Below are 12,370 nucleotides of genomic sequence, written 5' to 3'. Positions count from 1 at the left end.
CTTAGAAACAATATATCATGAGATGAGTTGTTTGTTTAGGGTTTAAATTGCAATTGTTTCAACATTTGGAAATGTCTGCAAATAATTACTGATCCCCAATTAATTCCGTGTGTCATGTCTAGTTATTTATGAATATGCTGAAGAGAATGCCTACCGGTCAAATGCGAGTTGATCTAATTGCACTTAAGTAATGACGAAATCTTACAAAGATATCTAATATTGAGATGCGGTTTTACAAAATAGAGAAGGTATGCCAAGTCGAGTTGTAAATCGATACATATAAAAAAAATAAAAAACTGTATTGCATATTTTTAAATGAATGCCTATGGTTGATGTCCTACGATTACGAACTTACGAAATTATTTTTAGGAATATCTAAGTATTATCTTTTTGGCATGTTCGTTATTATTATTTAATTTATTTACTAACAAGTCTTATGTTAACTGTTTTAAGACTATTTCTCAAAAAGCAGTTTATGGGATTGATTTTGGGTGCGTCCCGTGTATAACTTACCTAGATATCTTTAGCCTGAATTTAAATTGAACACTTTTAAGTATACAAATTCGGTCATAGGAAATTAATCATGTACGATTTTCATCCATACTATACAATCCAGATCAAGCGACTTAAAAGATCCTGCATGCCAAGGGAAGTGACGCTCTCTTTAAGACAATCCCACCTCTTTCTAGCCATTGGCTGCCTAGAGCGAGATCGCTAGAGCTATATGTTTTGGGGTGGAACTATCTTATGGCATCTCCGGGTCTGAAACCAGAGGTGGCGACCTTAGTGTCACACCTCTAGCTCTTCACTTCTATCACTGGTATTGCATTTCGTGGCGTTATATTAGTGGGGATCCCCCTTTCGAGCCGACGAGTCACTGCATCTGCCTATTGAATTTACTTTTTTAAGTTTTTGGTTAAAGTTAAACTTGGTACACAGATGGTTAATAACCAGGATTAACACATAGGATAGTGTGTATCCCGATTTTATGTTCCCGAGGGGTTATCTTCGATTTTTAGCGGGTGGACCCGCGGGCAACAGCTAGTTACTAACTTTCGCGGAACATACGTGGGAGGGGGGCACCTCTATCTGCCCTCTATTGCTGCTGTGCAACCCAAAGTCACTTATCCACACGGATAAAGTTGTACAATACTTACATAATAAGATGCCTTGTTTATTCAAGTTGCAGACTGAAATTGTTTCTTCTTTTAGAAGTGTATGCAAATACTGTTAATTACTTCCATGCCTAGTGTTAAAGAAAAAAACAAAAGCCTGTCCAACGCGAGCTAACACTGTTTTAGTTTTATTGCAGAAACCACCCGGGGCGTACGTTGACAGAGTTTTTAGACAGGGTACTTACCTAGGCAAAAAATAAATTGGTCGTACAAAGAGCCAAAACATAGAAAAAGCCAAAACAAAATGGTCACCCATCAAATTCATGGCCGTATCAAAGGTTGCTTAACCAATTTTTTGTTTCTGCGATCTGTGAATCTTTTCCCTATCACACTATAACCAGGCACGTTCTCTATAGCTATTCAGTGTTAAAACACTCATCACCGCCTCTTTTTACTTAGTGATAGAAAAATAGGAAAACAAAATATCAAGTATAATTATTTTATTTACAACTTAACAAATACTTAAAGACTAAGTTACACAATTTATTGAAACTGATTCGTATCGAAATGAAAAATGACGTCAGCTAGTAGGTTTTCGATGTTGTTAACACCGAAATCCCAGGGCGCTATATTGGATGACAGACAGAAAGGTGTGCATTACAAACACAGCAAAAGTATATTACTAGTACAAATTATAAAAGCAGTACCATTTAATATTCATAGTTTAATTTACTCTTCACTTCTTTGTGCATGTCACAGCCGGATTGCATAATCCGCCGTATTACATCACAGCTATCTTTTATGAAAAACAGGGCCATAGGATCAACAATTAGCCGGACTGTCATTGCAATACGTTCTTCAATTAGGCGGATTACGTTTAGCCACATTTCAAAATAGCCAATAACTGCTAGCCGTATTGTAATACGGCGGATAATAGGTACAACATGGCTGCGACATATAGATACACAGCAAAAAAGGACTATCAGATTACATTTGAAGTACCGAATCATAAAGTTAAAAAAATATTATTGACATGAGAGAAAAGATAGACAGACGTCAGAAATGTTCAAACAGAATAAACTCGTAGCTATCGACTCGGAAGCATATGGCACGAACATTTAGCTAGTTTATAAGTATTATGCAGTCTCATTAAAATATATTATTATCTTCCATTGTGCAAACAGTAGAGCTAGCATCATACGTAACTTAATAGTTTCAGGATAAAAGACAATTTACGAGTGTCAATATAATATTTTTGTCACATGCACAAAGACACCCAGACTAAGGAAAACATTCGTGGATCACACAAAGGCTTGTCATACGCGGGGATCGAAGCCGCCACACGCCACACGTCGCGTTAAGTGAGTTTGGCGTAATGACCTTGAACCATCGGCTATCTGCGCTCTCAATATACCTATACATTATACAGTAGCCAGTTCGACAGTGATCTTGAATCGGCAAATCTGAATGCAGACTCTTGCGCCACCCTTACTTAACATTTAGCAAACTCAAAAAAGAACAAAATATTCCACCTGCAGTATCCAAGGTGTTATCTATACCTAGCATGTATCCATGACGTCAATAGATGTGTAACAGCACACGTACATCTCACACATTGCATTAATTTGTGCATCATCATTAACGCGGAAGTACTTAAATTACGTTTATTTATTCACGAAACACTTGAACAAGTAACACAATGTACACATCGTTAACACTTACAATGGACTACTTTTAATTTCGTTTAATTCTTCATTTTATTTCCTGAATTAAGATACGGATAGGTTATGTAATTTTTTTACAGTAAATTTTGACAAAAAAAATAAATAATGCATTTATTTTTCCTGGTTAAGACCACCCCGCACTTTCGCAAAAAGATTTTAACTTTCTTCTGTAAAGTAACTGGATTCATTAAACAAAATTAACATCTCATAGCATTACCAAGCCCCTCTCTGTTTGCACAATAGCACATAATGCACAGTTCCATCACAACACCATAGGTTTGTCCTGGTAGCGGCGCGCGTGGTACCTCGTGCGGCGGTACCGGCGCTCGGGGCACTTGCCGTTGACGCGGTCGAAGGCGCCGTACTCGCAGGTAGGGGGGCTGCAGTCCCCACGAGCCACGCACACGCGGTCGCGAAGACCGAAGTGCTCGCGACCCTTAGCCAGGTGCGTACAGTCGCGACGCCGACCTGCGTCCGGCCAGTCGCATATGCACGTGCATGGCTCGTTGTCCTTCATATTTGCCAGGAATAGACCAGGGCATGTACATCTACAAAACAAATGATGTTAGTTAATATATTTATGAAATGTAAATTAAAGTGAGCTGAAATCGTATTCCGTGATTAAATTCAAATAATTCTATCCTTCAGGAACAATACAAATATGTACAAGAAGTATTTATTTATTAACACTTCTTATACATGACCATGTACAATATAGCGGACGTTCAGCTTGAAGCATTCTCTGCCAGTCAAAAATAGGGTGATGTAGATATAACAAAAGTAGGTGCTGTAGAAAAATAGTGGAAAAATTATCATGATTCGAAAAAAATGACTGAAAGTCTAAAAGACATGAAGTCCTCGTCGGAATTTATAATTGAGGTGATACCTTCGTAACTGAGGAGGTGCAGTGGGCACGTTATCCTTATCCAGCATGGGCTCCTCGGTGGGCGGCCTCCAGTCACTCTGGGAGTCACCCAGCGGCCGCCGCGAGGGCCTGTCTTCCTCCTGGCTGTCCTGGCTATCGCTGTAGCTGGCCTTCCCGGCGCGCGGCGTGATGGTCATCTGGTAAGTATCCCGGGACACGCATGCGCACTGCGTGTGGTTGAAGAACTGCATCCTCACCACGTTCATTTGACCGTTTGCCTTGTGGAGCTGAAATTATAAAAAAAAAACCAATTGATGCAGAATTATACAATTAAATTATTGAAATCAACTAATACATAGAAATTAATAATCAAAAGGCAACTTACGAAGAATGGGAAAACAACAGTTTTGCCGTCAATCGGCGCGCAAACCTCGCCTTCGTTGAGGCAGCAGCCGGAGTCAGGCGCGCAGCGGTGGAGCTGCACACAGGGCGGCAAGTACCTGCCGGCAGACAACAAGAAATATTATGTATCGATTCGATACTCGACTAGTACTTTTTGGAACCGTGCACGTAAGAGTCATTACTATAACATTTTAAAAGTGCCTTAAATACAGCCTAATTGAAATAAAAACTTTTGTTTTTTTCTAATGCAGTGTAACATTGTCTTGGCCCTTTTTTTCGGATGTAAAATCATCATATGACTCCTTTTCCTTCTCACTTTAGGTTAAACGGAAGGGAGTGTCAGGCTTTCACTGACCATAGCCGACTTTGTTCCTTGTTTTGCCCTATATGTACCGAAGCTCCTTTCCGTGTTAGACTTTAATGACTAAAACCCACCCATGTTCTTTGCTTTGCTCTTTATATACCGGGGCCACGGTAACCCTTTTGCACAAACCCGGCAGCGTCGTTTTCTTCTACCGTTGTTGTTTGTCTCACCTGGTGTCAGCTGCCGGTGCTAGTTGCCGCACGGTGAGCCAGCGTGGCTGCGGCACCAGACACTTGCCGCTGTGCAGCAGGTTGCTCATGCTCCGCATCGCTGCTCGTCTGAGTGCTGCCCGTTCTACGGCTGTAGACGCTAGAAATAACATGTCAACTTTGACTTAAATACTCTTATAATAATATGATGATCAGTTGAATTTGTTCTACCTATAGGGTTCTTCCCGTAGAGAGAGTCAATCTAGTTTGTCCATTGATCACCACGCTAGTTCACTGAGGGTCGGCAATTTAAGATTTCAATATTTGAAATCACGTTAACCTAAGATATTTTCCTTTACGATTGCTAAGTGGAGTCTTTGAGTAAGAAATAAAATAATGTAACTCTGTAAAAATCATATTGATTCTTGTCTGCGTTGGAACTTTTATTCATGCGATTCAAAATAAGACAAATAATACTAAGGGCATTTTTCTGTATGTTATCTTTTGGTAAGACTGCTTAGCTAAATATCCAAATATTTCGGGTGATTCGTTGTCAAAAAAAAGTTATGTTGTTGCATCGAATCACACAGCGCCATCTCGAAATTAATTCGGAAACTAAATATTCTCGAACATGCTACATACGCGGTATTTGAAGATCTGTTATTAAAGTTTACTTTTCATGGCAGATGGCGTTCGTGTAGAAATAAATAGAATATTGTTGTTTATTATATTACTCTAATTAATATCCAAAACATTTACATTATTTTGTACATAAAAATTAAATTTGCAATTTAGACAATAATCCAGCCCGTCTCACTTTTTCGTATCCAATCAAGCTACAAGCACTTGCAGGTTAATATTCCTACAATTTTTTCCCTAATTATTTGAAGATTGACTTAGGGGTACCCACGTTTGCCCGTTCTATGGCTTAAGTCTCGCTTATTAGTCTGGTGAAAAACGTCAAAAAAATACTCACGTTCATCCAAGATCCTGGGCCTCGCGTTAGTGGCTGCGATGGTCTCCGCAGCCGACACCTTGACTGTGGCCGTCCTGGTGAACGCGGAGGGCGTGACCCCCAACACCGGCTTGCTGGTGGCGCTGGAGTCTGCCAGGTCCTCGGAATCCCAGTCGTTATCATTGTCGTTGCCGTCCATAGGGTAGTCACCTTCGGCCAGGTCTGGCAAGTCCTGAAATATGAATGGTTATGATTGAGTGGTTAATTATTTAAATTCGTCGGAATATATACCTTACTGTTTATACCTAAGCAGAATCAAATATGATGATTATCAAAACTTGTGATCACGTTCCAAAACATAATAGCTGCCTGTTTCTAAATTTAGAAAGGTAACTTAATGTGACGACAGTTTTAATATTTTATATCTTTCAGCATTAATCATAAAAAAATGATACCGAAGTACTTATTATGTAATTTTGGCTTGTGAGTAGGTATCTATTAACCTACCACCTTTTGAACGTCAAAAAACACAAATTAGTCCGTATCGCAAACTTATTTAATTTACAGTTAAACTAAAATTTAATGTTATAAGCCAGAGTCCCTTTAATAAAGTTATATTTCAAAGCTATACCAAGAAGGTAACCTGGCCTTTAATTTTACGACTAATAAGCAAACTTACATTCATAAATTCCTCGCTCAATACTCAATTAGCGTCGCTGTATCATTCATGCGTTTACAAGAAACATGCAATTTGCAGAGTAAACCTATATTTGGCGTATTTAATACAGACATAAATTTCCTTGTCAATTTGTGGGACATAGTTTTCACATGCTCTGACCCACATTTCTGTCCGCGACTAAATAAATTGCACTCTATTCACAATTTACGAGCTGCGAGTGCACGGTGCCAGCGCAAATAGTTTTACACTTCGTGTTTGTTAACAAAAGTATAGACTGTTTACTAAACCTGTGAACTGAACGGTTTTTTTGGCTGGTTCCGTGTGGCCCAGGACAGAAATCGTGGGACACGTTGGGCTAAATAAAAAAAATATGTGCCACTATCTGTTCTATATGGGAAATCATAAAAAGATTTCTCCCGATTTAAGTTGAGCGGATGATGAGTCAGATTTTTACTGAATGACCCCACCCATGTACCTTCTTCTGCTCTTTGTGTATGAGGATCCCGGTAACCCTTTCAGACCATCCCGCTGGCTCAACCGTATGAATGGCCTCTTCCAATGTAAAGAAAATATTACCATTGATCAAAACGGACTCACTACGGTTTACCGACTACAAATGCCAATATTTTTTAATGCTAGGACGATACAATTAGGTACACATCTATTTTTCTATGGAAATATTGGAGGCATTCATAATCATGTACCAAATAAACCAGATTAACACTACGTAATCTAAAGTAGAAAATAACTCATTTCACAACAACTTAAAGTAAAAAAATCGACACACTATTAATCAAGTTGTGGCTAAGTACAAACCCTTGTTCGAGTCAGTGCGCTGGAATGTATCGGCCGGGCTCGAACCCGCTACCAGGAATAGCCACGTATTAATAGCCGGCATCTGTTTCTTTTCACTGCTCGCCACCGACTTAATTGATTTACTCCAAAGAGTATATTCGATGAATCTTTGATCTTATTATAGCTCTCTCGCTTATTAAAATGGACTTAGAATTATATTTAAAGTTAGGTTTTTTTGCTTGTTATCTTTTACAGACTTTACATAATATGTGTTTAATATAGCTATACTTGCAAAAGATTTTTCGAAAAAATACGACAAAGAAAAACAAATTTCCAAAAAAATATTGCTGTCAAACAAATTTACGATCGCTCCGACTTTGTATAACCTCCATTTTTCACCGACTTCAAAAAAAGGAGGAGAGATGTGTGTTAGACACCATATGTAGCGATAGTTCTCTACTCTTTGGCACTTCTAACTTGGCATGAATCTGTGACCAATTTCTTGAGTATCCTTTATAACTAGGGCTGTCAAACACACACAGTTTCAATTTATTTTTCAGTAACATGTAGGGATAGAGTGAAGAGAGAGAAAGAGAGACAACAAGTACAAAATAAATATTTTTTGTTTAATCAAATCTATAAGAACTAGGCAAATAAAACATAACAAAGATGATATTAATGGGTGATAGTAACGTCACTTCTCAGAAAAATGTTTACAGGTTCGTGACGTCATATGAGATTTCCGCCCATATTATACACCGTGATTTTTTAGTCGTCTTACAAAAGCAGCCCAGTTCATGTATCCAATGACTAGAACACGTTCATGATAAAAATATCGGTATTTATGAGAATTGAAAAAAAATTTAATGCTATTTTTATTCAATATTATGATGCAATTCGTAGTTTTTTAGAAATACAGCTCTGTTGCGAGTACGGTCCGAGCCTTATAACAATGGTGAGGGGCGCGGGCGGCGGCGTTTTGATAATTTTTAAGAGTATTTTCAGATTTCTCTTGTTTAATTTTCTTCGTACTTATTATCTTAGTTGATGATAAAAAAATAATAATCGCGCCTAGGGGTATTTTACGTCAGATACATGAACTGGGCTGCTTTTGTAAGACGACTAAAAAATCACCGTGTATTTTATTGATTAGATTTAGCGAAAAAAAAAGAAAAGTATTTTGTACTTTTTTTTAATCTATCTGACGAACTACTTCGATTTTATTAGCAAATAATGTAATTTTATTTTTGTATATTTTAATTAAACTATTCAAACAAACTAGGAAGCAAACAAGCACGCCTATTCATAGTATTTGATTGTTGTTTTGAAAATCCGATTTTACTAACCAACTTCTGTTATGGATGTTACTTGTATATCTGTATAGTATAATATTCTTTGCAGCAAAAACATATAACCTACTTCAAACAAAACTACTAAGCTAATCTTGATGACTTTTTTACGAGACCATTCAACGAAATCGGTCCATCCAGTACAAAGTTCCGTGGCATTGTAGCAAAAATAAAAAAGCGAAATGCTTTTTGAAGTCTATTACAAATAGAGAGTTGCTTAGTGAATACGTTAACTGAGAAGTATTACTTAATATTTGCGCAAACTCAAACAAAGCCTTTCTTATGTAAATGTTAAAATATGAGGAAAGTCGGGTGAAGTCACTAGGTTATAGGTTCAAATCTTGCGCTGAAATTAGCATTATAAGTGTAAGTTGAAGTGATGACGTCAACTTATATTTCTCTGAGTAAAATACAACTCGTCCTGTTGACATAGTATTTTAGTCTTAAATAGTTATTTTTCAGGTTTTAGAAAAAAAATGAAATTACATACAAAAATTATTTATTTTATTAGAATAATTGGAGGAGCAATTGGAGAATCAGAATCGCATCGAAAACTTGTACCTAACAAAAACTCGGATCGCATTAAATTCGTTTACCAAAGCCAAATGTATAATAAAACAAAAATTAATCACAAAAAAAGAAACACCAAAACTTTTGACAACCCTGCAAACACTTCCAAATTACTTCATCAATACATCACAGCTAAATTGAACTCTACCACCATGCAATTAAGGTCGTTAGTCATTTGCGCGAGCGTAGTTTGGTAGCAACAAGTAATTTTACTGGCGATTACTCCTCAATCTTATACTTCCGCTGCACCTGCCTTCTGTTTCCAAGAACAGTGCGGTAAAGAACGCATTGTTAATGCGGAGCTTTCTGTCAGGGCTGCGGGGAACGAGATGAATTATCAAGGTCAGTCAGAATTATACCAACGACGTTGATACACATACCGTCTGTAGACATTTTTTATGGTGCTGCATAGCAAAGTGTAAAACGGTACCCTATATTATAGTTGATGCGCCGCGATGATATGCGTGACAGTTCTTGAATTCTTACAAGTAAACTCAAAAATTCATACGAAATAAAGTAAATTCAGTTGTCAAAAATAATATCATTTCATCGGCCTAATCTTTTCCCAACTATGTTGGGGTCGGCTACCAGTCTAACCGGTTTCAGCTAAGTACCAGTGTTTTACGAGGAGCGACTGCCTATCTGACCTCCTCAACCCAGTTACCTGGGCAACACGATACCCCTTGGTTAGACTGGCTGCCAGAACTTTAGGTAAACCGTCTGTCAAAGATGTAGGAATAACAGCCGGGACCCACAATATAACGTGCCTTCCGAAACACGGAGGAAGTGGTTATGAAAACGATGGTCACCCATCTATGGACCAACCGCGTCAAGCGGTGCTTAACCTGTGATCGAATCACTTATGCGGTATTTCCATATTTTAAAATGAAACTGCCATAAATTTTCCTTAGGCAACTTCACTACTGTTTTCAATATAATTATCATAGCGCGCATCAACTATAGTGAGGCACAACAGTTACTGTTTGTCTGCCCATCTATCCGTCAGTCTCATACCAGGCTTTATCATTAACAGTGATAGCAAGGCAATTTAAGTTTCCACTTATATGGAATAATTCCTGTTACCAGCGTCTTTGCCGACTACAATTCGAAAATGATCCCACGAGAACAAAAAATCCGGATAAAAACTATCCTATATACTGATTTAGGTTATAAACTATTCGTGTACCATATATCGTCCAAATTTGTCCAGGAGTTCTTGCGTAAAGGCGTAATAAACATCCGTCCACCCAAATGAACTTTCACCTTCATAGTGTTAGTGGGATCAAAAACATCTTGATACTTATACATACACTTACCAACACCGCACTAATCTCTGTACCGCCTTGTTTACTCAGTCTTAAAAGCTCTCAGTCCACATTGTAACAGGAACATTGCAAAACAGCGTAATTATCTTATCGAGAGTAACTAACCTGGTCTCCTACATAGATAAGGAACACAGCATCGTATTGTCATCTACCAAGTCGGTGTAGTCTTTAAGTCAAAGCAGTAAGATTGGTTTTCGTAAATCATTGGACCTCAGACCTGATGGATTGATATTGTGGTATTGGTGTAAGGCGCTAATCCGATTTTCCGCTATTTAGAAGATTTAATTTTACCTTAGAAATCAAAATTTATTTTATCAAATCAAATACCATTGAGTTCAGCTCAGTAGTTTTATATTAGGATCTTAGCTTACATGATAATAGAATTTGTCATTCAAACTTTTTGCTTTTAAGACCTGATTTTTTTTGAAGTGGGTGTATATTCTTTTATAAAAATAGTGCAAGTGTTAGTGATATTTTTGAAAGCGACTGTAGAATGTTTTAGAAAGTACAATGAATCGTCAGCTGTGCGCAGGCGCAAGTTTTATGGGTTTTTAACTTGGACACTTGTACGGTCAATGTCGGCACCACGTCGTTACGGACTATTTGCAATGAAAGCAGAAAACTTAAAAGACTCTCTCGTCCTCAAATAAATTATTATGATTTTAATCTAGCGACAAGTAAATTTTATAGAAAATAATTGAAAATATAAATAAAAGCAAAAAGGAAGCTGTAAGCTGTACTTGTAAACCAAGCATTGGAATCAACTCAACAAAGTAACCATTATAAAACATTTATTTTACGATATTGTGCATTGTATTAATGAAGGTAAAACCACAAAAATAATAAAGAAATAACTACGTTAAATCATGCAATGCCATGCAAAACAGAATACGCCTCGTCAAGCATTCGGACAAGATAACATTGATTCGGAAACACGTCACATTCTAGTCTGGAGGAGAAATAATTATTATTAATATAACCTCCCTTTAACGAAGTCAGATATTTTTTTTATCGAAATTGATCCAGCGGTTTCGCCGGGAAGAGACAACAAATATACACACATACAGATAAAAGGAATAAGTCATGAACAATTCTAATATTTACATCACATTGTAGCCAGAGAAAACAGCCTCTATTTCACGGATAAGATTACAATAGCGAGGCATACTGAGGTTTGAATAACGAGGAGAGATATCTAACGTAAGGTAAGATAGGAAGTTGTGGACCTTAAGACTTAGGGTCAAGACTGTCGTATGTTGTGATCAAATGAGTGCGTTTTCGGTACAATATAAGCCTATAACATACTGATTTTGCTCCTAATTGAATCTATTATCTAGTCAAATTTCAATCAGAATAATCATCGTGCTCATCACATAAACATTTGTTCTGGCTGGGAATCGAACCCACGACTTCCAATATAGCAGCCAGGGTCACTAACCACTAGACCAACAGGCCAGCTAGACATTTTAGAGACAAAGGAGGAAAAACAAAAATATAAAATCTAATCGAAGCTTACCTAGCATGCAAAGAAAACAAAACACAGCCTTGTTTAGTCGTTTTCAGCCTCTTTGATCGAGGAATTTGAATAGAGGCATTTTATCTTCGTCTTATTAACGAGACAGAGCAATGACTTGACGACCAAACAATGCGATAGATCCGAAGAGTTCAATGTCTTGAAGGGACACTTCCTCAAACACGGCCAAAAGGAAACTAGCTTTCTTTTGTTTTTTGAGCTAAGAACATGAGTATCAGAAATGGACTCTAAAGAAGTTGTTTTAGGAGTTTTATTGGTCTGTTTATTTGGTTATGGTAAACATTGAAACGATTTGTAGATAATTATGATGAATAAGCAATTGTAAATCATCCTGTAACAATATGATTTCGATAATTTAGGATGAAATTTTAAACGGAGTAACGGTTTGGCTCTGCGAAATAATCAAGGTTTACAAAGATGTTACTGAAAAGCCTGAATATTTAACTAATTATTTTCAAATTTTAAATTCATATTTTTTAAACACATTCACGGCATAATATGCACAAATACACCCAAACTCAATACAAGCATTCGTGGATCACAC

At 37.4% G+C, this 12,370-nt stretch overlaps 1 protein-coding gene across 1 annotated transcript in view; it reads right to left on the bottom strand.

Annotated features, from left to right (window-relative positions):
* Positions 1-1,600: 1,600 nt before the first annotated feature.
* Positions 1,601-12,370, bottom strand: part of LOC113497749 — a 28,435-nt gene continuing 17,665 nt past the window's right edge. The window contains exons 2-6 of the mRNA XM_026877445.1: positions 5,596-5,806; positions 4,641-4,779; positions 4,090-4,204; positions 3,726-3,991; positions 1,601-3,387 (exon numbers count right to left, since the gene is read on the bottom strand). Of these exons, the coding sequence (XP_026733246.1) occupies positions 3,102-3,387; positions 3,726-3,991; positions 4,090-4,204; positions 4,641-4,779; positions 5,596-5,806 (1,017 nt within the window). The 3' untranslated portion in view covers positions 1,601-3,101. The remainder of the gene's footprint in view (positions 3,388-3,725; positions 3,992-4,089; positions 4,205-4,640; positions 4,780-5,595; positions 5,807-12,370) is intronic.

This window comes from Trichoplusia ni, chromosome 9 (genome assembly GCF_003590095.1).
Source record: "Trichoplusia ni isolate ovarian cell line Hi5 chromosome 9, tn1, whole genome shotgun sequence".
Taxonomy (NCBI): domain Eukaryota; kingdom Metazoa; phylum Arthropoda; class Insecta; order Lepidoptera; family Noctuidae; genus Trichoplusia; species Trichoplusia ni.
The sequence above is the reverse complement of the archived record's forward strand: the minus strand, read 5'-3'. Positions and strand labels throughout refer to the sequence as shown.